Source organism: Notamacropus eugenii, chromosome 1 (genome assembly GCF_028372415.1).
Source record: "Notamacropus eugenii isolate mMacEug1 chromosome 1, mMacEug1.pri_v2, whole genome shotgun sequence".
Classification (NCBI taxonomy): domain Eukaryota; kingdom Metazoa; phylum Chordata; class Mammalia; order Diprotodontia; family Macropodidae; genus Notamacropus; species Notamacropus eugenii.
The window spans coordinates 657,709,240-657,735,445 of record NC_092872.1 but is presented as its reverse complement, the minus strand read 5'-3'; the positions used below and the strand labels follow the sequence as shown (position 1 = coordinate 657,735,445).

The 26,206-nt window shown below is 36.4% G+C and overlaps 1 protein-coding gene across 21 annotated transcripts in view; it reads right to left on the bottom strand.

Moving 5' to 3' along the window:
- The window catches only part of NRXN1 (neurexin 1), a 1,424,087-nt gene that overhangs the window by 404,918 nt on the left and 992,963 nt on the right, over positions 1–26,206 (bottom strand). For all 21 annotated transcript variants that reach the window (XM_072635587.1, XM_072635590.1, XM_072635593.1 and 18 more), the window contains one exon: positions 5,295–5,476. In XM_072635587.1, coding sequence (XP_072491688.1) covers positions 5,295–5,476 — 182 coding nt within the window. The remainder of the gene's footprint in view (positions 1–5,294; positions 5,477–26,206) is intronic.

The following is a 26,206-nucleotide window of genomic DNA, read 5'->3' as shown; positions in this document are numbered from 1 at the left end:
GCTCTGAACTCATGGGCCATCTCCCAGCATGGCATCTCAATTAAAGATGCTTTATTCCTGAACTCATGGCTTTGATTTATTTCAGGACTGGGCACCAGCAAAGGCTTCTCAGAAGAGTTCTCACTTGACACGAAGCCTTAAAGGAACCCAGGGATTCCAATGAGCTAAGATGAGGAGGGAGAGAATTCCAGGTGTAGGTGGTACAAAGGTTAGTCACGTATTTAATATTTCTAAGAAAAAAAAATCCTTTCTGCCAAAGCAGTGAAAAGCACACAACATCAAACAATTATTGTAAGAATTTCTAACTCCAATAAGCTGATGTAAACTCACTATGATAATTTAAAAATCTGAAGAAAATCAATCCCTCTTTACAAGACAATTTTGTGGGGCTTTTGATGGGAGTTTGAATTGGAATACCAGCATCTGAAAGTACAGGAAAAATACCTGAGCATAGATGCATGTGTTGATTTAGAAAATATCTCAGGTGGAGAGTAATTCTGACTAGAGAAAAATCTATGGGGGGCAGAGTGGATTTTGCCTTGGGTAGTGAAGACCTACACTTATATATTCATATCTCCTCATTTAAGACAGATGGAAATTACTACTGTATTATACTTCAATACTAAACTTAAGAGTATCAAAATGTGGAGAGTCTAGGAAGACTTGGAATGTCACCTGTATTGATGGTAGTTATTTTGGGAGATGAAATGTTTACTATAAATACACCCGGCTTCCAGTCTTTACTAAAGCAGCTGATCAAAAGGCATCCTTCTAAATCAGCATCAATTAAGAACTAGATTTCAAAAATAAGGCTTGCAGCCCAGCAAAGTACAAAGAAGAACATTTAGGGCAAGTACTACTACAATTCACTAATCGAATTTGCAATGCTCTTTCATGCACCCAAGATGAAAGGATTTCAAAGAACACTCAACAACCCTCACCTCAGCCCTCAGTGAAATTTCCCTCCATCAGAACCCATGCACATATTAATATTCATGATTTTGAATGAGTCTTCGTTGACAGGGGCATTCTTTTGCAAGTGAGGGTGGATGTTAAACACTCTCCACTTAACTTCTTTAAACTGATCTTATGGAGCTCATGCTTGCAGCAATGGCCATACTGAATATTTTTTATATATCTACACACACTCCAGAAGAAACACACAAATAGTTCTCCGGTGTACTCATGTTAATGGCATACCAAATGCCCTTACCATAAAGACTCCATTTTTGAAAAAAAAATTCTATGTATGCTTTGTCTCAATGCACAAAAATCCAAAATTTAACTAATTTCTTTAATGTGTGTGTGTGTTCGTCCTTTGTTGTCAAAGAAGACCATGCCATCAGAGAAATAATGACATGACTTGCACTTGACTTTGTTCTGAGTGAGGGAGGGCTGTGCAGGTCACCAGCCTCACTTCTCCTCCAGGGCCGTCTGAATCCAGTAACCAGATATTCATCAGGATGACTGGAGATGACCCAGGATGAGGCAATTGGGGGTAGGTGACTTGCCCAAGGTCATACAGCTAGTGAGTGTCAAGCGTCTGAGATGAGATTTGAACTCAGGTCCTCCTGACTCCTGCACTGGCACTAAATCACCTTGCTGCCTCTAATTTCTGTTCACTTAAGGAAAGCAAGCATTAAGAATCTCCTGTAAACTCAGCTCTGAGGTAGACTGTGATGATGGTTTAAAAGTTTTAAAAAGTAAAGGATCCAAGGGTTTGGAGCTGTCAGTGAAGCTCAGTGATTTTCCAGTCCAGTGATTCTCAAAGTGTAATTTGGGGATTCCTGGGGATCCCTTGACCTATTGAAGGAGTCTGTGAGGTAAAAACTATTTGCGTAACAATATAAAACCTTTCAAATTTTAATGCAGCAAATAGTGATAGATATACCCAACATAAATTTTAAAAACCTCTTTGGGGGAGTCCTTAATAATTTTTAAGAATGTCTTTTTAATGGATCTTGAAACCAAAAAAAAAAAAAAACCAAAAAACCAAAAACAAACAAAACAAAACTTGAGAATTGTTGATCTAGTCCAGGCTTGGGGAAACCTGTGGCCTCAAGACTGATCTAGTCCAATGCCTATGTCCTATGGATGGCTCAGGTCCAGAGAGGTAAAAGAGATATAGCATACATATCTAGAATTTAATTAGTGAAAAGTAGTAGCCAGAAATACTGGAGTAATTCAGAGAACTATTATTAGAGAGCTAAGATTTATCTTACAAAAGGGCAATATTCTTAAAGCATTTTGAGACTACATTAGGAGTCTGGAATAGATAATAATGGCAATTACAGCGACAATAACTCACACTTTTATATCACTTTGAGTTTTTCAAAGTTTTCTTGTCACAACAACCGTATAAAGTAGTTACTGGAAGTATTATCATCCTAATTTTGCAGGTGAGGAATTAGAGGTTCTGAGAGGCTGTGACTTATCTCTGATCTCACAGCCAGTCATTGTCAGAGGTAAGATCTAAACCTAGATCTCTTGCCTCCAAAAGCGTGAAATCTCTCCACTTTGTTCCTTCCACCTTTACAGTCTATGATCTTAGGAACTCCTCCTAAATATTCAACTCACACAAACCATATTTTCAACAGCAGCAACAGTGTATATGTAACATTTGAGCAATTCATCTACTGGTTAAAAAAAAGGAAAAAGAGACCCATATTTTAATTTTATAAAAGGAATATCATATGTAGTCAAATGACTATCATATGGACACAATAGATAAGGATGAGATAGGGGATAAAATTCTATTTTTTAAAGTATTGGCTCTTATATGTGGAGCCATCTATAACTTATCCTTGCTTCATTTCCCATGGCTGACCGATTGTTCCTCACCACCATCATTCTAGTCTTTTCCTTACTTCTTGGTCTACCAAAACCATACAATTCATTTGTTCCTTTACTATAAACATCAAATAACCACTGTGAATGATCATGGGCTTATTAATACTCATAACAAAAAAAATGAAGGTCAATGTTCAAGCTGCCATCTGATTCAAAAGAAATTTTATTTCAAGTTGTGATACATAAAAAATATGTTACTGCTCATTAGAGGTCAAAACATGATTTTTTTGGTATTCTGTAAAGCTCATTGAGAACATACTTAATTAACAAATAAGGTGCAAAATCATGTCAAATAGTTAAACTGCAGATGAAAATATATGCTGAGTGGATCACAAATTTTATCTGATTGAAATGACATGGGACCATTTTGGTTAGACTGGGCAGCAGTTCATTATGTCTAATGAACATAATCATCTTCCAGGTTGTTGGCTCATTATATCAATTTTGGATGGAAATGTAATTGCTTAAATCAGCTTAATACTTAGTTCACACTTTACTGACAAAAGTTTGTACAACTTTTTGAGTACTTCTGACGCATAGATAACATGTTTTCATATTGAAAAATAAAATCTATCTGCTTTACATCAGCCAGTGTCACATCTTAGATATATTCTAAGCCAAAGTCAAACAATAATAACAATCAGTAGTTCAGTATTTTCATTTTTCTTTTCAATGACTACTTCACAATTAATTACTAGCTTTCATTACTGGTTCGTAAAGATATATAATGATTCCGGTCTGGTGAAAGTGGTACAAAGTAAAATTTATTTCAATATCCGCTTAGAATTTCCAAAGACTTTTCCCAAGTTCATTCTTAGCCACTGTTAGCCCCTTATATATTTATATTGACTAAAAGCCCTCCATCTCCCTCCTCTGGGCAATCAAATCTTCCAAGACTTCCATTGTCCTTTTACACAGGCATTGCCAGAGGAGATTAAAAGGTGGGTTTTAGTAACAGAAAACAACCACAGATTTGATAGTCACTTTATTTCTTCTGTTGAAAAACAAGAGAAAACATCCCTGTCCCCTGAAAAAGAGCAAAATGGCCACTTGAGTGGCCTAAGTCTTAACTTAGTCAAACTCTAAGACTTGAGAATTCTTTCCATTCCTGATCAAACATAGACTTGAGCTTCTCCCCAGTCTCAAAAGGAATGAGGACACAAAAAGATCCTTATGAGGATGAGAAGATCCTAAGTCCATGTTTGAGCATGATAGAAACAAAATGCCTCTCTTGTAGGATAAAACCTTTGGATCACAAAACAAACAACAGTGACTTGGACAATTCGATAACATAACCCCTTATGATTCGAAAGTAATAATAGCAGAACCTTTTCTCAGAGTAAAAGTGTAATTGGTTATAAATCAATAAGTAATTTCTTTCAAGAGAAAAAAAACTCTTGGATGTCTATGTGTGTATGTGTGTATTTTTAAAGCAACAAGGCTCTTAAATCAATATGGAGCAAATATATTTATAATTTTGAGATTACTCTAAACAGTAAGATTTCTTGCTGTACTAGTTAAGCTTGTCTCAACTGATCATTTATTTATGATGCCATAAAATCCAGATGCTTTCAATTGTTACTTCTTTGCTATAAGGCAATTGGAATTACTTTTCAAGACTTCCTATTATGACAAGTGCATTTTCAACAGAAAATTTATGACCATGCAATAATGGTGGTATCTTTTTTTAAAAAAAGATTAATAACAAATTCAGTTTTCAAGATAACTCTAACCCTCTAGAGATCTTACTGGAAATTTCAGAAGTCTGATGGAAAACTGAGATGAGTAAAACTTCCTTGGAGAATTGAAACCCAATAAATGATCATATTAATATTCCTTGGTTACAGTGTTGGAATATCAGTTCTAGGTTGCACATGAGGGGTATGATGTTGGAAGGTTGTTCCATGGCAACAGATAGAGCTATAGAACGATTTCTTTAGTCTTATAAATTCTGTCTTCCTTTGCTTTCATTGCTGTCACTAAATCCTCTGTAAGGCTTCAATTATTTGCCTTTATTTTTTTTCCCCATCATATTACTCTAGGCTCTTCTGCTTTCCCCTGAGAAAGAGATCCCAGTGATGCAATAAGAAAACATAAACTGGCTTCAGTTTGTATGCTACCCATCCTAATTCCTGTCAAATTAGTAGGTACATTTTATTTATTTCATTTTTTAAGGTTAGCTCCAAAATATCTGCTATAGACTTCAGAATTCCATTTGAAAAAGCTCTTTTTAAAAAAAACAACAACATAGTAATGTATATAAAAGACATATTATACACACACACTCCTTTGACAACAAGCTACATATCACTACACTAAAACCATTTAGAAAATCAAAAGCAATAATAGGCTGTCTGAAAAACATCCATTGTACAGGAGTAAGAACAATTAGGAAAGAATAGTTTAAGACAAGTAAAAATCCATTTTGGATTGAGAGTACTTACAATATGTAGCTCTAAGTAGTCACCAAGCCCTGAAGAACTGTCCACTCGTACCAATACTGCTTCTTTCTGAACCGTGCTAAACCCTATGGCCAGTCTGTCTGCACGTGTACTGGGCCGGTCATTAGGAGGCCATTTGTATGTGATTTGTCCACCACCTTTGCTAAAGATATAAGTTGTTCCAGCTGAAAACAAAGCAAACAAAATGATAGTGTCATTAGTTCTTTTGTATCAAGGTTATACAATTTTGTCACTACTCTGGTAATTGGCTTTAGTCTAATAAGTTCAATTAAGAGCAAAAGAAGATACAGATGCTTTAAATGAAATAGCATGGTAACTAAATTTTAAAATACACTCATTAAATCTATTAGCAGGTATTTCAGAAAAATGTTGGATCCCTCGCTGCCTATTTCATTGAGTGAGACATAGAGAAGCAATGGAACACGGTGGGAAAAATCATATTCAAGGATTCGGTAGAACTGGGCTCTCATCCTCACTCTACTACTAATAATGTGACTCTGGGCAATGTTATATGTGAAAATCTGCTTCCGCCTCTGTAAAAGGAGTAAACCCACTAAGTCACCCCTAAGGTTGCTATAGGGACCAATAATATTTAGTAATAAGAACTGGCATTTATTTAATGCTTTTGAGGTTTGCAGAGTTCTTTACCTGTATCATTCTATTTGATCCTCACAAGAATCATGTAAGGGAAGTAAAATTATAATTCCTATTTCACAGATGAGGATAGTGAGGCACAGAGAAATTAGCTGACTTTCCTGGGGTAGCATAGCTAAGGTGTCTGAGACAAGATTTGAACTCAGGTCTTCCTGACTTCCAAATATTCAATGCACTGAACTATCCAGTAGCTGAACAAATAAAATGTATTTGAACTGATATATTTTGTAAAGAATTATAAATCAATTGAAGTCCTATTCTAATGCAGGAGTCATAATAAGCAATTGACTCTCAGTTCTCTAAGGCTGTACCAGCAGAACTGAAGCTCTGGCAAAGCCTTGGGGACATCTATCATCTGAGGATCAGCCTGTGTTTGAAGAGGTTCACCACCAAAAAGGGTGACCACAACACCATAAGGAAGGAATGGGGGGACTATGATAAATATCAGTGGAAACAGTATCCACAGTGATTAAATTATAGATCTTTTCAGGTCAAACAAAGAGTTGTATAAGTGACAGATATTAGTAAGATTTATGGAATCTAATAAGTTTTGCCTGCTTTTCAGGATACAAAGGACTGTATTAGAAGTAAAAATCAACTGTGGTTATTTGCTATAAGAAAGATGCAGCAATATATAGATTAGCCTTGCTTCTTATTAAGTCTGTAAGACATGAGAGGGTCATCTGGAACAGTGGATTAAATCACAACAACTAACTCTTATCCAACCTTGTCAAGGAAAAGAAGGGTTTATTCTGGTGGAACAGAGAGATAACTAATGGATGAGCAGCCACAAGCCTCAGTAGTCATGCTATGATATAGCAGATAATAGATAACTTCTGTGTAAGCTGGATCTTACTTAACAAGCAACATCCAGTAGCTGTCAGAACATCTAGCATTCACACACACATGTATATCTGTATCTATACCTACACACACATAAATATAAATTATATGTAAACATATTTACATATATGCACACACACACAAATTTACTCCTATATTCACAGAACTATGCATGATGCCAGGTCTTCTTTTCATGGAAATTCAAATAGTTGAGGGTGATAATAATGAAGCTCTTGGATTCTGTCTTAATGAAAAGAGATTTTTTGTTTTAACAAGTTAGTTGTTATGAAATGTGTCTCCTTTCCTTTCACCATTAGCTTCCTCTACCATTGAATTTAATAAAGAGAGTTCTTTGTGAGAACTGGGAAAGGCATATTTAGTAAACAAAGGGTTCTCTTCTCCTTTAATAAATACTAGGGGATTAGAAAAGAGATGATTATAGGTACAGAGATGGGGTCAGAAAAAAGTGTATGTGTGTGTGTGTGTGTGTGTGTGTGTGTGTGTGTGTGTGTATTTCCCTTTTAGGAAAATGCCATTGTAAGAAAGCTAAAGCTCTTTGATTCTAAGTTCCAGAAAACTTTGGGAGTTGTCTGGATTAATACCTTAAAGAAACAATGATCAGCTTAGGGATATGGAGGTATTAGGAGATAATTTGATAATTTTTTGATAAGAGGCAACATGAAGTTAAGAAAAAAAAGAATCAAGTGAATTGAAGTAATGGAATAGAAAGGCTAGAACTTGGGGGACTTCTATAATACTGAGATGGAACAAATTAAGACAGGCATCTGTGAGGTTTAAATATATAATAGGAATAAAAATATTGTAACTTTTCTGGTCCAAGACAAGGAAGATTAATCACTCTGGCCACTATCTGTGTGTTCTTCACAATGGTGGACTAGCCCAATGACCTTGGGTTAAGTCATGGAATGTTTCCGGGCCTCAACTTTTTCATCTATAAAATGAGGAAGATCCATTAGATCAACTGATCAATCAACAAGCATTAATTAAGCACTTACTGTGTACCAGACACTGAAAGAGCTGGGAATACAAAGGAAAAAGTAAAAACAGTCCCTGTCATCCAAGAGCTTACATCAGAATGGATGCTAGCTTTTATTTTGGGTTTTAACGTTTATGAAGTTTATGTCTCTCTGTCTCTCTCTCCATATATATGTATGCATGTATGTATATATGTACATATATGTATGTATGTACATATCATATGATACATATACACACATACATACACACATATATATTTTCATATATATAAAACCTTCCCACCAACTCTGTAAAGTACATGCTATTGTTATCCTTATTTTATTGATGAGGAAACTGAGGCTGACTTTGGCTATGATTTGCTTGGGGTCATATAGCTGCAAAAGCTAGCTTACTAGCACACAGATACGAAGTACATAAGGTATTATCTGAACTCAGGTCTTTCTCATTCTAAGTCCAGCACTGTATCCACTATGCCAGATCAAGATATCAAGTTGTCGAGACCTTCATGACTCCTTTCAGCTCTAAGAAAGGCTACAATTCTAATTCTGATGCAAAACAATTTTTCTTAGGCAATACCAAGGTTCACTTCAATGGATCTATGACCTTAATGATGTCAATATTCCCAGTGCAACTCATCAATACTTGTTTCTCCTGTGCATCCAATAGGGTGGGGTTCTTTCTTTTATTTTCCAGTTATTGTATGGCTACTCTTACATCAGAGAATCTGGGTTCAAATTTCAGCCCTGGTGGTTATTACCAGCTGTCATTTAACTTTCAAGGCCTCAGTTTCTTGATCTGTAAAAGCACTGGACTAAATTGTCCCTGAGTTCCATTCCAGTTCTAAATCTTTCATCCTAATGACACATATCCGCTATCGATCTGTTATCCCTCTCTCTTGCCACATGCTGGCCCATCTTTCTTTTTTTCTTCCCTTTTTCTTTTTCCTTCCAGATTATTGTTGGGTACTTTAAATCAAAGAATTCAGCAGTGAGTACAAGGTCATGCTCTGGGTATTCAGATCTGGGCATTTATAGAGACCTCTCTCTGAAGGTAAATATCATAATACAAGTTTCATTACTAAGGATTTGATTTTTAGCTCATCTTCCAACCTTTTTTCAGAGAGTATTAAGACCTAGAAACCACCAAGGCCTTTGTCTAAACTGTCATGCTTACCATTGCTTTCAGGCTCTCTAAGCATCATCAGTAGAAAATGAATGCAGTTGCTTTCACAAAGGCTTTTATACAGTATGACAAATCTCACTGGGGGGGGGGGAGGTTCTTTTTGTGAGAAGTCACTGAAGAGCAGTCATCTTCTTTCTTTTTTGTTCATGGCTGTGCTTTGTTTTGTAGTCATCAGCTCAGTTCCATTGTAGGCAGTGGAATTAGATTGTCAAGGCCTTGATATCCTCCCTATTCCCTTTACAAGTTTCATATCATTCTTTTAAAAAGTAGTTTAGATATAACACTCACAAGTTCCCTGTGCTCTTAACATTTTTCTACTAACTCGGGGGCTTAGAAAAGCATTAATACTAAGCTTTAAAGTAATGTTAATGTCTTTATAATTAAGTATAGTGGCTCAAACAAACATGTTTAATGACAATTTTTTCCAATGACTTGCCAATGAAAGCTGTATTTCAGTTCAGTAACCATGTATTAAGTCTCTGATGCCTTGCACAACAACACTGTGCTGTACACTGGAGGAGAGGCTGAGTTTGTATACTAAGATTGTCTATGTGACGCTCACACAGATAAGTATTATGCAAAATAGGGTATGTGATAAGTGCACTGAAAAGGAGTGTGGTAGGTTGACGGGCTAGAGGGTCAGCCTCAGAGTCAGATAGGCCTTGTTTCAAGTTCTGCCTTTGACATACTCACTAACTGTGTGAATACAAAACCAATCACTTTTCTTCTCAGGGCCCAAGACAACTTTACAACAAGTTTTAAAATCCCAGGTCTGGACCATGCCCTCCCTTTGGAAAGGTACAAAGTATTATGAATGATCCCAAGGTGAAAAGGTAATTAGAATCAAGTAAGGCTACATAGAATTCATAGCATTTGGTATGAGTTTTAAAGGTTGGATACAAATTTGATAGGCAAAGAAAGGCATCCTACAAATAGGAAATAGTTTGGTTAAAGGCAGGAAAAATGCACGAAAGTGAAGTGTGTGCTTGGATCAAAGAGTAATTTACTTTGGCATACACAATATGTGAAGCAGAAGATAAGACAAATTTGGGGGCACCATATTGAATGGGACCATGTTTGCCAAGGTGTTTGCAGGTGCCTTAGAAGATGTCCCTGCTAAAAGTCCAGATTAAAAGGTACAAAGTCTTAGAGCTGTCATTCTAATCCAACACTCTCATTCTAAAGATAAGGAAATCAAGGAAGTCCTGACTTGCCCAAGGTCACCTAAATTAAGTGGTGGTGCAAGGATATCCCCCACGCCTTTTAAAATCAGATTCCATGTTTTTTCTATTATGTCACAATATCACACTGATTGTAAGTAGATCATTACAAACTAGATCACTATAGGAACACAAAGGAGTCCTAAAAATCAAAGTGAATATCAAACACTTATTTCCGAGATGGTGGCGTGTAGCTAGATGAGCAAACTTTCAAATTAGTCCATCCACATGTGTACTTTGGAATGGGGTAGGGCAGAAAATGAACTGAACTTGGAACTGAGTTGGAAGAGGAGAGCATGCCAAAACATATTGGGAAAATTATTCAGTCATTCCAATGACCACAAACTCTTCAGCACTCCCAAAGCCCATTTCTATACCTCTGGGGTCAAACACAAAGGCTCCACAAAACTCCAAAATATGGCCAAACTAGAATAAAATGTAACTGGGAAACATTTAACAAAATAAATTAAAGTACAATACAACATGAATAATGTTAATTTGTGATTTTTTAGGTCCATATGCAGGTCTAGGATCTGTTTTCATTTGAATTTGACACTACTGCTTTATACGTTTTCCCAAAGATGCTATTTATCTATAAATTCAGGAACTGAGTAAACCCAGAAGAATTAAAATTGCAAATAGATAACATGCAAGAGATAGGCAACCAGAGTGTTTGATGTTACCAATCACTTAACCAATCAACCAGCACTTATTAAACTTCTAGTATATTCTAGGCATCGTACTGGAGATATAAAAATAAAAATCAATGTAGAAAAAGAACAGGAGGAATCCCTCCAGTGTTTTGGCAGGTACTGTTTTGAAAGATTTATGTGAAAACATGGGCAAGAATTTCACAGGATGAGAAGACAAAGGATCTTTGTGATCTTTCTTGGTGAAGGGAATATTCATACCTGGGAAATCAAGGAGTCAGAAAAAACAATCAAAATAAGCCTTCGAACATTTATTTGATCTTAAAAAATATCTTTCTGTATAAAGGCAATTCATTTTCTATATGATAATATGCAGAAGACTTTAAGATGGGTATTAATTTACTGTGTAGCAAAGCAAAAAATGTTGTCAGCAAATAAGGATTTATTAAGTGCCTACTGTGTGCTAGGAACTGTATATGTTAAGTGCCTGGGAAGATTAAAAAAATGCAAAAGACAGTCCTTGGTCTGATGGACCTTAAAGTCTAATGGAGGAGACATTATATCAAACATGTAAACAACTGTGTACAAGCAAGATAAAGACATGATTAACTGGAGATGACACAGGGAAGGCACTAAACTGAGGGGGCTTAGGAAAGACTTCTTGGAGCTGGTAGGGTCTTAGCTGTGACTTGAAGGAAGCTGGAGGCAGAGATGAGGATGGAGAAAGTTCCAGGTATGGGAAACAGTGAAAATGCCCAGTCAGGAAAAGGCATGTATCCTATGAGGAATGTCAAAGGAGTCACTCTCAAAGAAGTGTAGAATCCAACATACGGTACAATAAAACTGGAAAGGTGGACACAGAAGCAGGTTATAAAGGATTTTGAATGCCAAATAGAAGAATGCCAAATATTTGATCCTGAAGGATAAAGGAAACACTGTAGTCTGCTCCGAAGGAGAATGAAATGTTCAGACCAGAGATTTAAGATCACTTTGACATTTGAATTGAGGATGAACTGTAGTGGGGAAAGACTTGAGTCAGGAAGATCAATCAGGAGACTATCGCAATTGATAAGATGCCAGATGATAAGGACCTGTATCAGGGTGGTAGCAGTGCCAGAGAAGAGAACTGGGCATGTGTAAGAGACATTATAATAGCAGGACTTGGCAATTGATTGGTTACAGAGGGGTGAGAGAGAATGAGAAATAAAAGATAACACTAAGGTTCTACTCTTGCATGACTAGGAGGATGATGCTAACTTTGACAGTAAAAAGGAAAGCAGTTTGGGGCAAAAGAGAATGAGTTCCATTTGGGACATATAGAGTTTAAGATGTCTAATGGACATTCAAATCCAGATGTCCTAGGTGGCACGGGTGGTACAGTGTAAAGAGTGTGGGACTTTGGGTCAGGAAGGCCTGGTTTTAAATCTTGTAGTAGACATTTACTAGGTATGAAATCTTGGGCAAGTTACTCAATTTCCATTGGCTTCGGTTTCCTCATGAGTAAAATAGGGCTAAGAACAGCACCTAACCTCCAAAGTTGTTGTGAGAGTCAAATGATATCATATTTTGTAAAGCATTTTGAAAGCCTTAAAACTTTATATAAATGTTAGTTATTGTTGTTTTTGTTATTATAATTTCCAATAGGAAGTTGCAGATGTTAGACTGGAGGGCAGCAGAAAGGATAGTGTTGGATAAATCACTTTGAGAACCATCCACCAAGAGTTGTATCCATGTGAACTAATTAGATTATCAAGTAAAATAGAAAAGAGAGAGAAGAGAAGCCCCTGAAATTTAAGTACCTACAGATAAATCCAACAAATTTTCATAATTTAGCTGAAACCAAATGCCTCATTTTTAATGCCTTTTACGTATTTCAGTTTTTATTAATCAGTTCAGTACTCCATCCATCACTGTGACACATTACTCCCTACATAAAACTCATTGTGTACATCCACTATTTAGGTGACAATGTCTGTGATATTAAATTACACCACATAGAAGTTTTTATGGAATAGGGAAAACTAATCACATTAAAGTATGACTTCATAACAGGTCAAAAGTTGAGATATTTACAACAATATTTTTAAAAAGTTGTCTTTTGGCCTTTTAAAATAGAGGGTCATTATATAGGCAGAAAACAAACACAAAGGCTGAGTAATACAAGTTTCCTTTTACTATTTAGAAGACAATCAATATGCGACAATACCACACCAGAATTGCAGCTTCAAATTCTCAACAATGCTGGGATGAATGTTGAGGAAAGCACCATCTTTATTATTTACGTATGTTTCTATATGGTAAATGCTGAAGTATCAGCAGGATAATTCTAATGGATTTATTACAAATTAACCCTGACATCCATCACAGCGTGGATTGTATGGATGACTAATATTTGAAGTGGTTTTCTACAATCTCTACACTTAATTTACATATATATAATTTATATAACATATACATATTATATAAAGGCCATACCAACCTAAATTCATAAACAATCTGGTATCATTAGATGCCAATTTCACAATATAAATTTGACAACACGATAAAAATTAAAATATTAACAAAACAGATATGAGGACTTATTTCTAAGGATTCAAATACCTCTAATATATCAAGGAATTATTTAGACTTACTGACAAAAACAGTTTCTTTTTTCCCCATGTTTAAAAATCTCCTTCTTCCCAAACATACTTCAGTCATACATTTTGTTCTCCCAAGGTTAAGATTTAATGGTTAACCCATGAGCTTTCATCCAAATTTTGGCTGTTTGAGATTACAGCTGCATAAAATATGAGTAATTAATTTCCCCATAGATTAGCTTCTAATTTGTGATATGTGCTAAGAATGGGAACATTTTTGAAGGCTTATAATTCTTTAAATGCCACCAAGTAACCAATATGAAACATTTCAACCCATTATGATTCTATTAACAGTAACAAGTCAGCAACATCTCTTTCAGGAAAAGTTTGCTACGCAGTCAGACAGAAATTAAAAGTAAAACAACTATAAATAAGAGGAGCTTTTATACTTTCTACAGCCTTGTCAAGATCTACTCTGTTAAACCTAGATTTCATGAAGATTTTCTCTAATCATTGAAGGTTTGCTATGGGGAAAGTGCCACAAGAAGCAAAAGCTATAACCATTAGACTATTAAATGCAAGAGGAGTCTCAAGTGAGTGAACACTGGCTTAGCCAATCAGCCCCAAATGCTGAAGCCTATAAAATCTTACCAATGTCCCCAATACCTTGCAACACTAATAGTCTATTACTGTCTACCATTTGTCTTTCTAAATGATTGTACTATAATGTGAACTACTTGAATTCAAGATCATAAGGGATGAGTGAGTTTATGAAATAGGGCAGCAGGAGGACACAATTCCCAAAAGCTCATTTGGTAGAATTGCAAAAGCAGTGGAGTTGAGGACAAGAAGAGATTCATAGGGTTTGGATCATTTAAGTGAGATAGTAAGATAGTAATGGAATATCATAAAACATATAAAGACCCACATTCACACACACACACACACACACACACACACACACTCCAGATTCTAGTTCTTAAAAAGAATACAACCACCACTAAAAATACTTAAAAAGTAAGAATCTTCACATAAGGTACACTAGGGTCTGCTCATGCTCGTAGAGGGCAAAAACCAAACCAAACCAAAACAAAACAAAAAAGGCTACAACAGGAGAAAAGAGGTAATAAAAATGAAAAGGCAGTGGCAAACAAGAGCCAGATGCATTACTACTAACCAGAAAGGTTAGGGAGAATGAAAGGCTTTTACACATAAATCATGGTGAAGGAAAACTAGTAAGTCCATTAATAAATGAAAAGGAGAAGGAAATACAGCACTGCCATTGAAGGTACTCCAATATTGAACTGTTTGTCTGAAGCAGAAAAGCAAAGGAGATTTGAGATAATTAAGAAATACTGAAAACCTCATTTAGATAGCACAGGATAAATTCAAATGAGGAAGCAGTAGAAATGTCACACATATACAAAAAATGTACAATTAGAAGCCTTATAATCTTAAAGGGATCATTAGAAGGTTTTAAAAAAAGAAACGATAGCTCTTTAAGAAATGGAGAGCTTTAGGAAAAACAGAGCCAGTAACGGCACCCTTGTGCTTCCTATCCCAGTATCTTACTTGCTATGCATGTATGCTCCTATATATAGGGATTTAGAATGCCTCTATAAGGACTCTCTTCATACAAAAGGTTCAGAACAATTCATGAATATTGAGGCAAAGTATGAAAGGAAATGCATACTGGAAAACATGGATAGGTAAAAGAGAAATGTGATATTTTTGTAGAAATGTAGTACACCTGTATCTAGTTAAGACAGAAGGATGTAGCCCAGAGGTATGAAACATGGTGACCACTCACAATACTCCTACGAATGGTCTGAACCAGTTAAAAAATGTAATTGAGAAATATTTAACAAATAAAAATTCAATGAACTATAAATGATATCAACATGTGGTTTTCTAAGTCAATGTATGACCCACAAGGATCTTTATGTAAAGTTTAGTGGCCCCTGTTTCTATATGAGTTTGACACCTCTGGTGTAGTGGATAGGACATTGGACACTGAGGAAGACAAAGGTTCAAATTCCATTTTAGACACTTAGTGGTTGAGTAACTCTGGGAAAGCCACTTAACCTCTCTGAGCTTCAATTTCTTCATCTATAAAAATATAGTTCAAGTCAATGACCTCTCAGGTCACCTCTAGCTTTAAATCTATGATCCTACAAATTTCAGGAAAGTTGCTGAGATGAAAAGGTTGGCGTTCCTTCACTAGGAGTTCCCAAGTACCAGTGAAATTACAGATCAGTAAAAAAAAAAAAAAATACTACATATCACCTAGTCGGGTAAAAGAAATAGGTGATAAGGTCCAGATAAAATTTAGTAAGTATTCAACAAGGCATCGTGCTATGCGCAGATCATGGAAGAGAGTTCTAACAATATACAGTGGTAGGGGTGGGAAGACTTCGACTACTATTATAGTTTCTAGAAGTCCTCTTTCACTAAATAGCAAACATTCAATAAACTCTTGACCTACTTTGCCAACAACTATTTTTCAGAAGGTAAAGGAAGTGTTGAGAAAGAACTATTACTCTGGATTTATACAGAGAATCTATTAGGTCAGGTAGAAGTGATAAGAATGGGAATGGGAAAAAATGGCCATATTTTTAAGGTGATATCACCTTAAGAGTTTATGAGAGGCCAAAAGATGATGCTAGGCAGAATTAATTGTGTACCCCAGGTTTGGGGAAGCTAGGTGATACAGTAGATAGAGCATGGATTCAGGAAAACTAGCCTCAGACACTTACCACCTGTGTGACCCTGGATAAGTCATTTAATTCTGTTTGCCTCAGTTTCCTCATTTATACATGAGCTAGAGAAAGAAATGGCAAATCACTCCAGTATCTTTGCCAAGAAAATCCCAAATGAGTTCACAGAGTCAGACATAACTGAAAAACAACTAAACAACAAACACTAGGCTTGAGGGAAGATTATTTTTAAAATCAAGGTAAATTATAGATATAATCCTATTTTATGAAACTCTAAAAGGGAAGAGAATTCTGAAAATTAAAAAGGCAAGGCACGCAAAGAGACCAATAGAGTTGTACCAGGAAGTTTGGATTAAACAAAGATTTTCAAAGTCTAAGTACAAGTCTAAGAACAACATTTACAGGGAAGGTAAGGGAAGACAAAAGAGTGGCCTATGAGTTTATAAGAAGAGTGTGACAAAGTCCAATATAAACTGAATCTTTCAAAAATATGAAGACAACACAAAGGACACTTTGAGCTATCAGTATGCAGGGTAAGAAGAACAAAGGGTTTGCATCATAATAGACAAAAAGCAGAAAATGGAATTTGTGAATTCTTTTTTAAGGAGAATGACCTTCATATGACCAAGAAGAAACTGAGAGCCAACACAGACAAGGAAATGATAAAAACAGCACCTACCTTTACTGAGTTATTTATAGTGCATCCAATGTAAAAATAAAGGCCCTAAAACATTTAAGGGTTTTAGTTGACCATAAGCTAGACCTGAGCCAACAATATGATATATGACTGCCAATGATGGGATGTCAGGCAGCATTAATTGAACTAGAGTATTCAGAACAAGGTAGTACCTCTATTCTCTAGGCCAAGACAAATTATATGCTAGGGTACTGAAAGAACTTGCAGGGGTGGTGGATGAATGGATGATGGTGACCAGAAAAGATCACCAAAATGGTGGATGGAAGCAATGCAAAAAGAATTAAGACAGGCTAATACTGTCCCTGTTTTCAAAGAGGGGAAGATCGATTCTGGGAATGATTACCCAGTGGGCTTGATGAGTCTCCCTGGAAAGATGCTAGAATACATTATTAAACATATAATTTGTGAGCACTTAAAAAGGGAAGCAATGATCATTAGCAGCCAGCATACAGATTCACTAAGAATAAGCCATGCCAGACTAATTTCATTTCCTTCTTTGACCAGGTTACCAGACTGGCTGATTGGGGAACACTGTAGACACGATATATCTAGATTTCGGCAAGTCATGTGACAAGGTCTCTTCAGGATTACTTGTGGACACAGTAGATAAATACAGACTTGATGTAAGTACAGCCATATGGATTTGCAATTCATAACAACTACACTAATATAATATTGATTACTAGATTAATGTGAACCTAGAAGCAGTCAATCAATGAACAAGAAATGTTTATTAAGATCCTACTATGTGCAGAATACAAAGATTGAAATACAAAGGTGATATAGTTTCTTCTGTCAAATAGCTCACATTCTACTGGGATTGGTAGAGATGGGAGTGGAATCAGGGTATAGCATTTTCACAGAGAAGTGAATTAAGGAAACAAAAAAATATTAGAAGAAGCATTTGGAGAATCCAAAAAATCCTCTTGATGGAAATGACAGTTAAGTTTAGCCTCGAAATGATTTAAGAGATATAAGAGGAAGAGGTGAAAAAGGATACCATTCCAGGTAAGGAGTCATCCTATAAAATGACATGGAGGCTAGGAACAGAATGACCTGTGTGGGATAGCAAATATGACAGTTTGGCTGGAATGCAGAATATCTGCAGGGGAAATCCTCATCACAACCTCCAATCCCTCAACTCCCTCTGTTCTTTCCCAGGTCATTACCATATATATTGGCTGTGCTGTCCTTCCTTTCCCCATCTAAACCCTTGGTGAGCCAGTTCAACTCTAGTCGTCTCTCAAATCCCTTGTCCCCTCATCCTAGCCATGATCTTGCCCTGCTAAGCCTGAGTCTTGGATCACCCTCATGATCCACTACTTTGCTCCTATTCTGGTGTTGCCAGAAGAAGATAGGGAAAATAATGAAACCCTTTTCACTGGGTCCACTACAAATTTATGTTACATAACCTCAACTGGGTACTCAATATGGCAAAGTCATATTTTCATATTGATTCACTATCCCATCATAATTGTTTTAAAAAATCTTTTCATCCTTTATCAAAACTACCATGGCTCCCCTGCCCTTCCCCCAACTCTCTCAGCTGAAAATTTTTCACTGAAAAAATTGAGGCCATGCTCTTAGAGTTCCCTCTTCTCCCCACCCCCTTATCTCAGATGACGAAGATGTCTTCCATCACTTTCTCCTCCTTTATTTCTTTAGAAACTAGAAAGAAAATTGGGTTTCCTAATAAAGTAAATTTGAATTCTCAGTGAAAGAAACACCTGTAAAATGCTCAAATTCAAGAATTACACAAGTAATAAAAAGGTATGATGAGGAGGAGGAGGAAGAGGGGTAAGCTGGAATAAATATCTCCCTCATCCCCAATAATAAAATAACATTAGTTGACTACAACACTCTTCTGTAATTCATATAACACAGATTTTCACAAAGCATTCAATGAAGTATCTCATGAACTTAATTTAATATTTTTCACTGTAAGTTACCACTCTTTCATACATAAAATGAATAACAGTGAACAGGAAATGAAGAGTTAAGGTAAGTGGCAGAACATCAAAAACGAGAGATAGTTAGTGGTGTAAACATAAGATTGATCCCAGTTCCAGTCAAATCTAATAGGTTCATTATCATCAGTTAATGGGGAAGTAAATAGTATGCTTCCTAAATGTGCAGATAAGAGTAAATTGGGAAATCTTTTACATGTTATACTGGGCTGAATACAGGCATATACTTAAAAGGAAATCTCTTGGAAAAAAAGAAAGGTATACATAGGCAGTTAAGTGGCATAGTGTATAGAATGCCAGGGTTGGAGTCAGGAAGACTCATCTTCATGAGTTCAAAAACACTTACTGAGTGACCCTAGGCAAGTCACTTGACCCTGTTTGCCTCAGTTTCCTCATCTGTAACATGAGCTGGAGAAGGAAATGGCAGACCACTCATCTTTGCCAAGTAAATGCTAAATGGAGTCACAAAGAGAAACAACAACAAATGGGTTGTATTCAGTTTTTGCATAAGACAAATGGGTTTTTTTTAAAAAATGGCCTATACTTGGAATGATCCTATCTATATGTGAATGTGTATCCATTCATTAATGTACATATATGTACATATACACATATATATGCAAATTTATTAGTAAATATTCAACACTTATTTGTTGAGCATTTACTGAATGGATTACAAGGTTGTTAAATGGTGCAGAATTTGAATAATATTGGAAAGTCTAATATACACAAACCATCACCTTCAAGAAAATATGATTACTTCAAAAAATGTATGGGACAATAATGCTTCAAATAAAGGATTTTATTTTGTACATCATCTGGGAAAGCCATTTCCAAATCTTCTTAACCTTCACCTCCATAGATGTCCGCATCTAGGTGAAGTAGTGGATAGAGCACTTGGCCTGGAGTCAGGAAAACCTGAATTCACATCTGGCCTCTGACTCTAGCTGTGTAAGGTAGGGCAAGTCACTTAACCGCTGTCTGCCTCAGTTACCTCATCTGCAAAATGGGGATAACAACAGCACCTTCCTTGCAGAGTTGTTGCTTTTATCTCAAATGAGAGAACAACTGCAAGGTGCTTAGCACATTTTCTGGCACAGGGTGGAAACTATGTGAATGTGAGCTGTGAATTCAAATCTTCCCTCAAATACTTACTAGTCACAAGATATTTAACCTCTCTATGTCTCAGTTCACTCATCAATAAAATGGGGAGGTAGCCTATCTTAATTCTTTTTGCACTGCTCCCATCCACCATATTGGTGATCTTTATGGGTCACCAACATCCATTCATCCACTACACCTGAAAGTTCTTTCAGTACCCTTGGGTACAATTAGTCTGGGCCAAGAGTACAGTGATACTACCTTTAAGGTCTTTTCCAGCTCTAGATATATGACTTTAGTGTGGATGCATCCTTAAGCAAGTGATTAGTCTACAGGAAAGAACAGAATTTAGGCGAGGTATTTATCTCAGCCCCATTTTCAGTCCTTTGGAATTTATTGAAAATTATACCTACAAATATGGCACTTTTAGACTCTGACTGGTAGTGGGCAATCCCTACAAACTGAAGAGCGAAGTGATCAATGAGAACTACCACCACATTCAAACATTTTCAATATCAGTCACCCATGCTGCTGAATACATTTAGATACTTTTCAAGCCAATGGCTGAAATTTCAAAAAATGTATGGAGACAATAATGCCTCAAATAAAGGATTTTATTTTCTAAATCATCTGGGAAAGCCATTTCCACATCTTCTTTACTTTCACCTCCATACTTATATGCATATTAGTATACTAATCGTAATGATAATAGCTAGCATATATTTACATACATACTTGTATGCATATATCACTTTAAAGTTTGCATGTTTTATGTTTTTATGTTTTATAAAAAGCATATCATTTTTTTCCTTACATGAACCCTGAGAGTCAGCTTCTATTATTATCCCCATTTTATAGATAAAGAAACCAAAGCAGAGGGGAGTTAAATACCTTGACCATGCTCACAAAGCTCATAACTATCAAACACCAGATATGAACTCAGGCCTTCCTAATTCCAGGATCAGTACTCTATCCATTGCACTTGCTAGTAGCCATGCAATATTGTCAGGTGTTCTCTTGCTCCGCTAAAGCACGGATATTTCAGGACCAACTCAAAAGCTCGTAAAACCTTTTAAAACAGAATAAACTATCTGAGCAGGAGGAAGGTCAGTGGGGATGCCCTTGTATCCTGGATATGTCACTTCAGGAAAATCCGTAACACAGATCTCAAACAGATCTAAGGCTAAAACAAAAACAAATGACGAAACAAGACAAAAACACAACCAATTGCTTTAAGAACCTGAGGAAGATTTTGAATTCTTATGTCAGCTTCCCAACAAAGGCTGATTCCCTTTAGTAAAACAGTCTCTGGTATGGATGCATTACAGTAGTCAATTTTAATTAGGAGGAAAAGAGGAAACACAATATGCTAAGCTTAAAGAAGTTCCTTTTTTTTAATTAACAGATAATAAATGATGGTCCATCTCTAATAACTATAATGCTTCAATTATTCGACGAGGGGTGACCATTAGAATTTCCATTTGTTCAGACAGCCTTCTATTTCCCCCATCTTAAAGAAGCATGCTTCAGTGTTTACACTGGACCTCTCTGGATTCATTTGATTTGCAGGGTAATAACCATAAAAATCACTTGCCTTGGAATTTATGAGGCAAGAAGATTCTTTGGTGGGATGATGGATAAATTCCACATCCAGAAAGTGACAAAGATAAAGCACTTGAGACTTAGAAGGGATTTTCAAGATCATTTATTGACTAGATTCTAGCCTAGTGGTCTGCTTTTTACAGAGCATGCTGCAATCCACAAGCCTCTGTCCATCTATAGGTCAGCAGGGTCAGAATTGAAACCGAGATTTTTTGTCTACCAATTCAATGACCTTTCCAACATACAACAAAGGAAAAGGGAAAATGTACTCTTGGATGGAAAACTGATTAAACAGCACAGACCAAGATTTTGTTCTAATTCTTTCTCACACTTCTCTATGATTCTGCTGAGCAGGTTTGTGGTTTATGGACCCCCTAAGTTTTCTTAATGCCACTTAGTGAAAATGGATTTCAGGCATAATGGGATATTTTCAAAACTTTAGTTGTTTTCCAAATGTGCATAAGAGGAAGTCCTTTTCAGGCCTCATTAATATACTACCCTAAGAGTTTCCCAGGACTTCTATTTTGGTAACCTATGACTTTCAAATTGTGACTTGGAATATCAAAAGAAGCAAAGTCACCTTTAAATATGTTTTCATTATGCTCTAGAAAGGCTTCATTCCAGTGTAATGTGGGCGTCCTGACTTCTAGGGACCATTCCTTGAAGTATGCCCAAGTATTGTCTGCTTGACTCCAGTATCCCATGTGGAGCTTTGGAGTCCATGTTGGGTTTGTACTGTGTGATGATGAAAAATTCTCTAATTGGCTGCTGAGCCAGAAGAATTGATAATTCAGGTGTTGCTGAGACACAGCTCCGTGGATGTACAAAAAAAGAGTAAACTAATGTTCTTGTACTCTTTCCTTTGGGGCTGAAAGTTTGGCAGGACTACTTTGGGATGCTTCTTGAGAGTTAGGTGGGAGAAGGTCAACAATCCTGTTCTTCACCCAGTCATGTTGCTAATGAACAAACAGTTTCCCTTGTTCCTTTGTTTTTAACTATTTACTGATGTTAGGAAAGCAAGTATTCCAAGATGGAAAGGTCCAGGTGGCAAACTAGTGAGTTTCAAAAGGTCTGGAGGAATGTGGCAGCAGTAGCACCATATACTATCAGGCAGTATATAACATCAGAGGAATTATCTTTTCTAGGAGTAGAGAGACAAATAAGCATAGACAACTTCTGGGAGGAAATCCTTTGTGGCATGTAGACATGCTGGCTACAGACTCAAAGACATCTGCATCCTTAAAGGCCAGCTGACCTGCCCACCTAATGAAGAGCTAGACTTAAGGGGAAATTTTGAGGACTCTCACAAAGGGAGGAAAGGTTTGGAGTGGCAGTAGTTGTGACACACCCCTTTGCTATATCACATATGTTACCTATACGTATACCTCAGTGTGTACCAGTTTGGGGAATGGGTTCTACTGACTGTTCTTACTGTAATAACTTTATCAAATGACTTTTCTAAAAATTAATGGAAGTTCACTGGGTGATTATTGATGGAGGACCATACTCAGGAGCCACAGTAGAGAAACAGATTTTCCCAAGATTACCCTGAGAAACCTGAAAGTATTAGTAGTCACCTGTTGGAAACCTGAAACTCTAAATGAAAGTTGTGAGTAGTCAAAGAGGTGGTTTGTGAGAGAACCCAGGGACTCAGTTTCTTCATTTATAAAATGAGAAGATTAAACTGTAAAAACTCTAATCTCCCTTCTAGTTCTAGCATTATTCTATGGTAATAGATACTTATGATGCTGGCAAAGCAGTGAATAAAAAGATGGAGGAGAGCAGAATATATTTTAAACTATTTGATTTAAATGGTTATATCAATTAAGGGCAAAAGGAGAGTTGTTGAAATTTAGAGAGGTTTTAGACAAACATCAGAAGACTTGGAAGGTTTTCTAAATGTTAAGAATAATCCTAACATTCTACACCTTGCTTACTTCTTGTACATCATTCATCTTTCATGTAGTTAGGTCTAGATCAAAACCATTTCTAATGGTTATTTTGGGTATTTATTTAGAATTATATACCCCAAAGAGGGACCTCTTTATGTGATTCTTAGAATGGAAGGGACAAGAGTCTCTCAAAGACCGTGCCAGTGAAGCTTGAGTTATGGAAGGCACTAGCAGGCTGGAAAGTGAGGTCCCTGCTACAAACCATACCACATATGCAGCCTGAGACCCAGCTTAGCTAAGTAGAGTGGTTCATCATCAGTTAGGTAGCCAATAGGTAATTAACTTCTTGGCACAGTGACCCATGAAGCAAATAAATGATATAAAAAGGTTCTCAGTCCTGCATACTCTCCTTCCCCTTCCACAGTACCAATGACAGAATGATGAAGAGTAAGGGGGAGTGGTGGTGGTATAGAAAAGCTATCAGTCACAGTTTTTAAATTTTCTTTAGACGTTAACTCAATTATTGGTATTCTAAAAGAGCTATTAGACACAACCTGGTACAGTGGGGGAAAATATTGTCTTTGAAGGCAAAAGATCTGAGTTTGAATCCAATTTATATTACCCAACTAGATGTGCTAGGTTAGACAAGTCACTTAATCTTTCTGTATCCCAGTTCCCTTGGATTAGACACAGGCTTCTCCTAGGCTACCTTTCAGCTCTAAGTCCAATGATCCTATAGCCAATCACCAAATATATACTAGAGGAAGAAGTAAACCCCATCCAAATGGACATGCTTCTTATATACGAAACCAGAAGATGTAAAGAAGTCCCAGCTAAATGGAAGGATAGTGCACAGGCTCTCCCTGAAGAACTGAATAGAAATGATGGGAGAGTTTATTTCATTTTGTATCCCAAAACAAAAAGGATTATATTTTATACAAATTATATTATATTCCAAGTAATAACTTTAGTCAGATTATTATTACCAAAGTTTTCTTTTTCTAAATTCATGGACTATGGTTTATGTATCTTTACCCCCACCCTCATTCCTAGGGTGGAGCCTTATTGGTCAATAAATGCTTCTTAAATGAGGTAACATATCTTCTAATATTGTAGTCCTTATATGTTCTGGCTTCATTACCAAATTAGAAGCTCCTGGAGGGAGCTACTGTTGATCCTGCTACAAAAATCAGTATATATTGTTGATAACACTTATGAGATTAACTGTCTGTACACAGATACAGTTAAGTAGTAATTGAGAAATTAGCAAAATAATTTAAATAACCCGTCCTTGAATAATCTCAAGTTGTTCTGGGTGGAAGGAGAAGAGTTTTGAGAATTCTTTTTTTAGATGTTGAAGAATGAAGGTATTCAGAATTTGTTAATTATTCAACCTGCCTTACACCTGGATAGAGATAAGTTATTTGAATCATTATGATCTATGAGTATTTATTGAGTTTTTGTATAAGGTACTAGGTTGGATGCTGAGGGGACAAAGAAAAGTCATGTAAGTGCATGAAGCCTGCTATCTCAGGGTTCATTGTCTACGTACACAATGAATGTTAAGAAGATAACTACAAAAATGAACCATATGTGATACACAATAGCTAAAGATTTCAATAGGCAATCTACATCGGTCAGTATTGATAAGGCTATATAATAAATCTTGACAGAATAAAATATTAAGATAAAGTAGTCAAAAGGTGAGCACATTGCATAACTGTGAGGCAATCAGTTAAAATAATCATTGATTTCCTATTTAACATTAGGTAGATATGAAGCACAAGGGATAGAGTACTGGATCTGGAGTCAGGAAGGCCTGAGTTTGTAATCCTGATTCAGTCACTTTCTAACTATGTGACCCTGGGAAAGTGACACTGTTTCAGTTTCCTCATTTATAAAATAGGGATAATAACAGCACCTACTTTCCAAGATTCTTGTGAGGATAAAATGAGATATTTGCAGAGAGCTTTGCAAATCTTAAAGCAATATGTAAATGTTGGTTATTAGAATTATCATTGTTAACGTTACTCACTGCAGAGGGATATGGTGAGAAGATAATCATTCAATAAAAATTTCCAGAGAAAGTAGAATTTCTAGAGTTGATTCAGTTAAGAAACTGAAAGTAACATAGCATGTAGCTTGAGAAGATAAAGGAGAGAATGAGATATTTGAGGATTGAAAAGTGAGGAATTATATTTATAGCCTAAACAAAGAAATTTACTGGGAAAGAGAGAAGACAGTGGTCACAGGATCAGAGTATCTATCACCGAATTGGAAGGGGCCTCAGAGGCCATGTAATCTAATGCATACCTCTACAACATACCTGGCCTCTATTCTCCTAGCCTTTGTGTGAAGACACACAGTGATGACCCTATGAGATAGCCATTCCAGTTTTGGATAGTTCTACTTGATAGGGGGTGTTTGCTTATATCAAAGCTAAATTTATATCTGTGCAGCTTGTGTCATATGCACATCTCATTTCATTAGGTGAAGGGCTTTGAAGCAGTCAATAAAGATTTGGGACAGTTGATTTGAAGACAAAAGCACTCATTCATTTATCCAATGAACATTTATTGAGCACATACAAGGCACTGTGCTAACAGTTATTGGGTTACTGAGATGTATAAAACTGAAAGCTGAGATATATAAAACAGAGTCCTTTCCTTCCTGGGGCCCAATCAAGTAGGAAAAATAAAGCGCATTCGCAAAGAGCTGAAATACAAGGCAGTGTAAAGCCTCAACTGTCATACAAATGGCACAAAGAAGTAGAAGGTTACAAGAGAAGTGA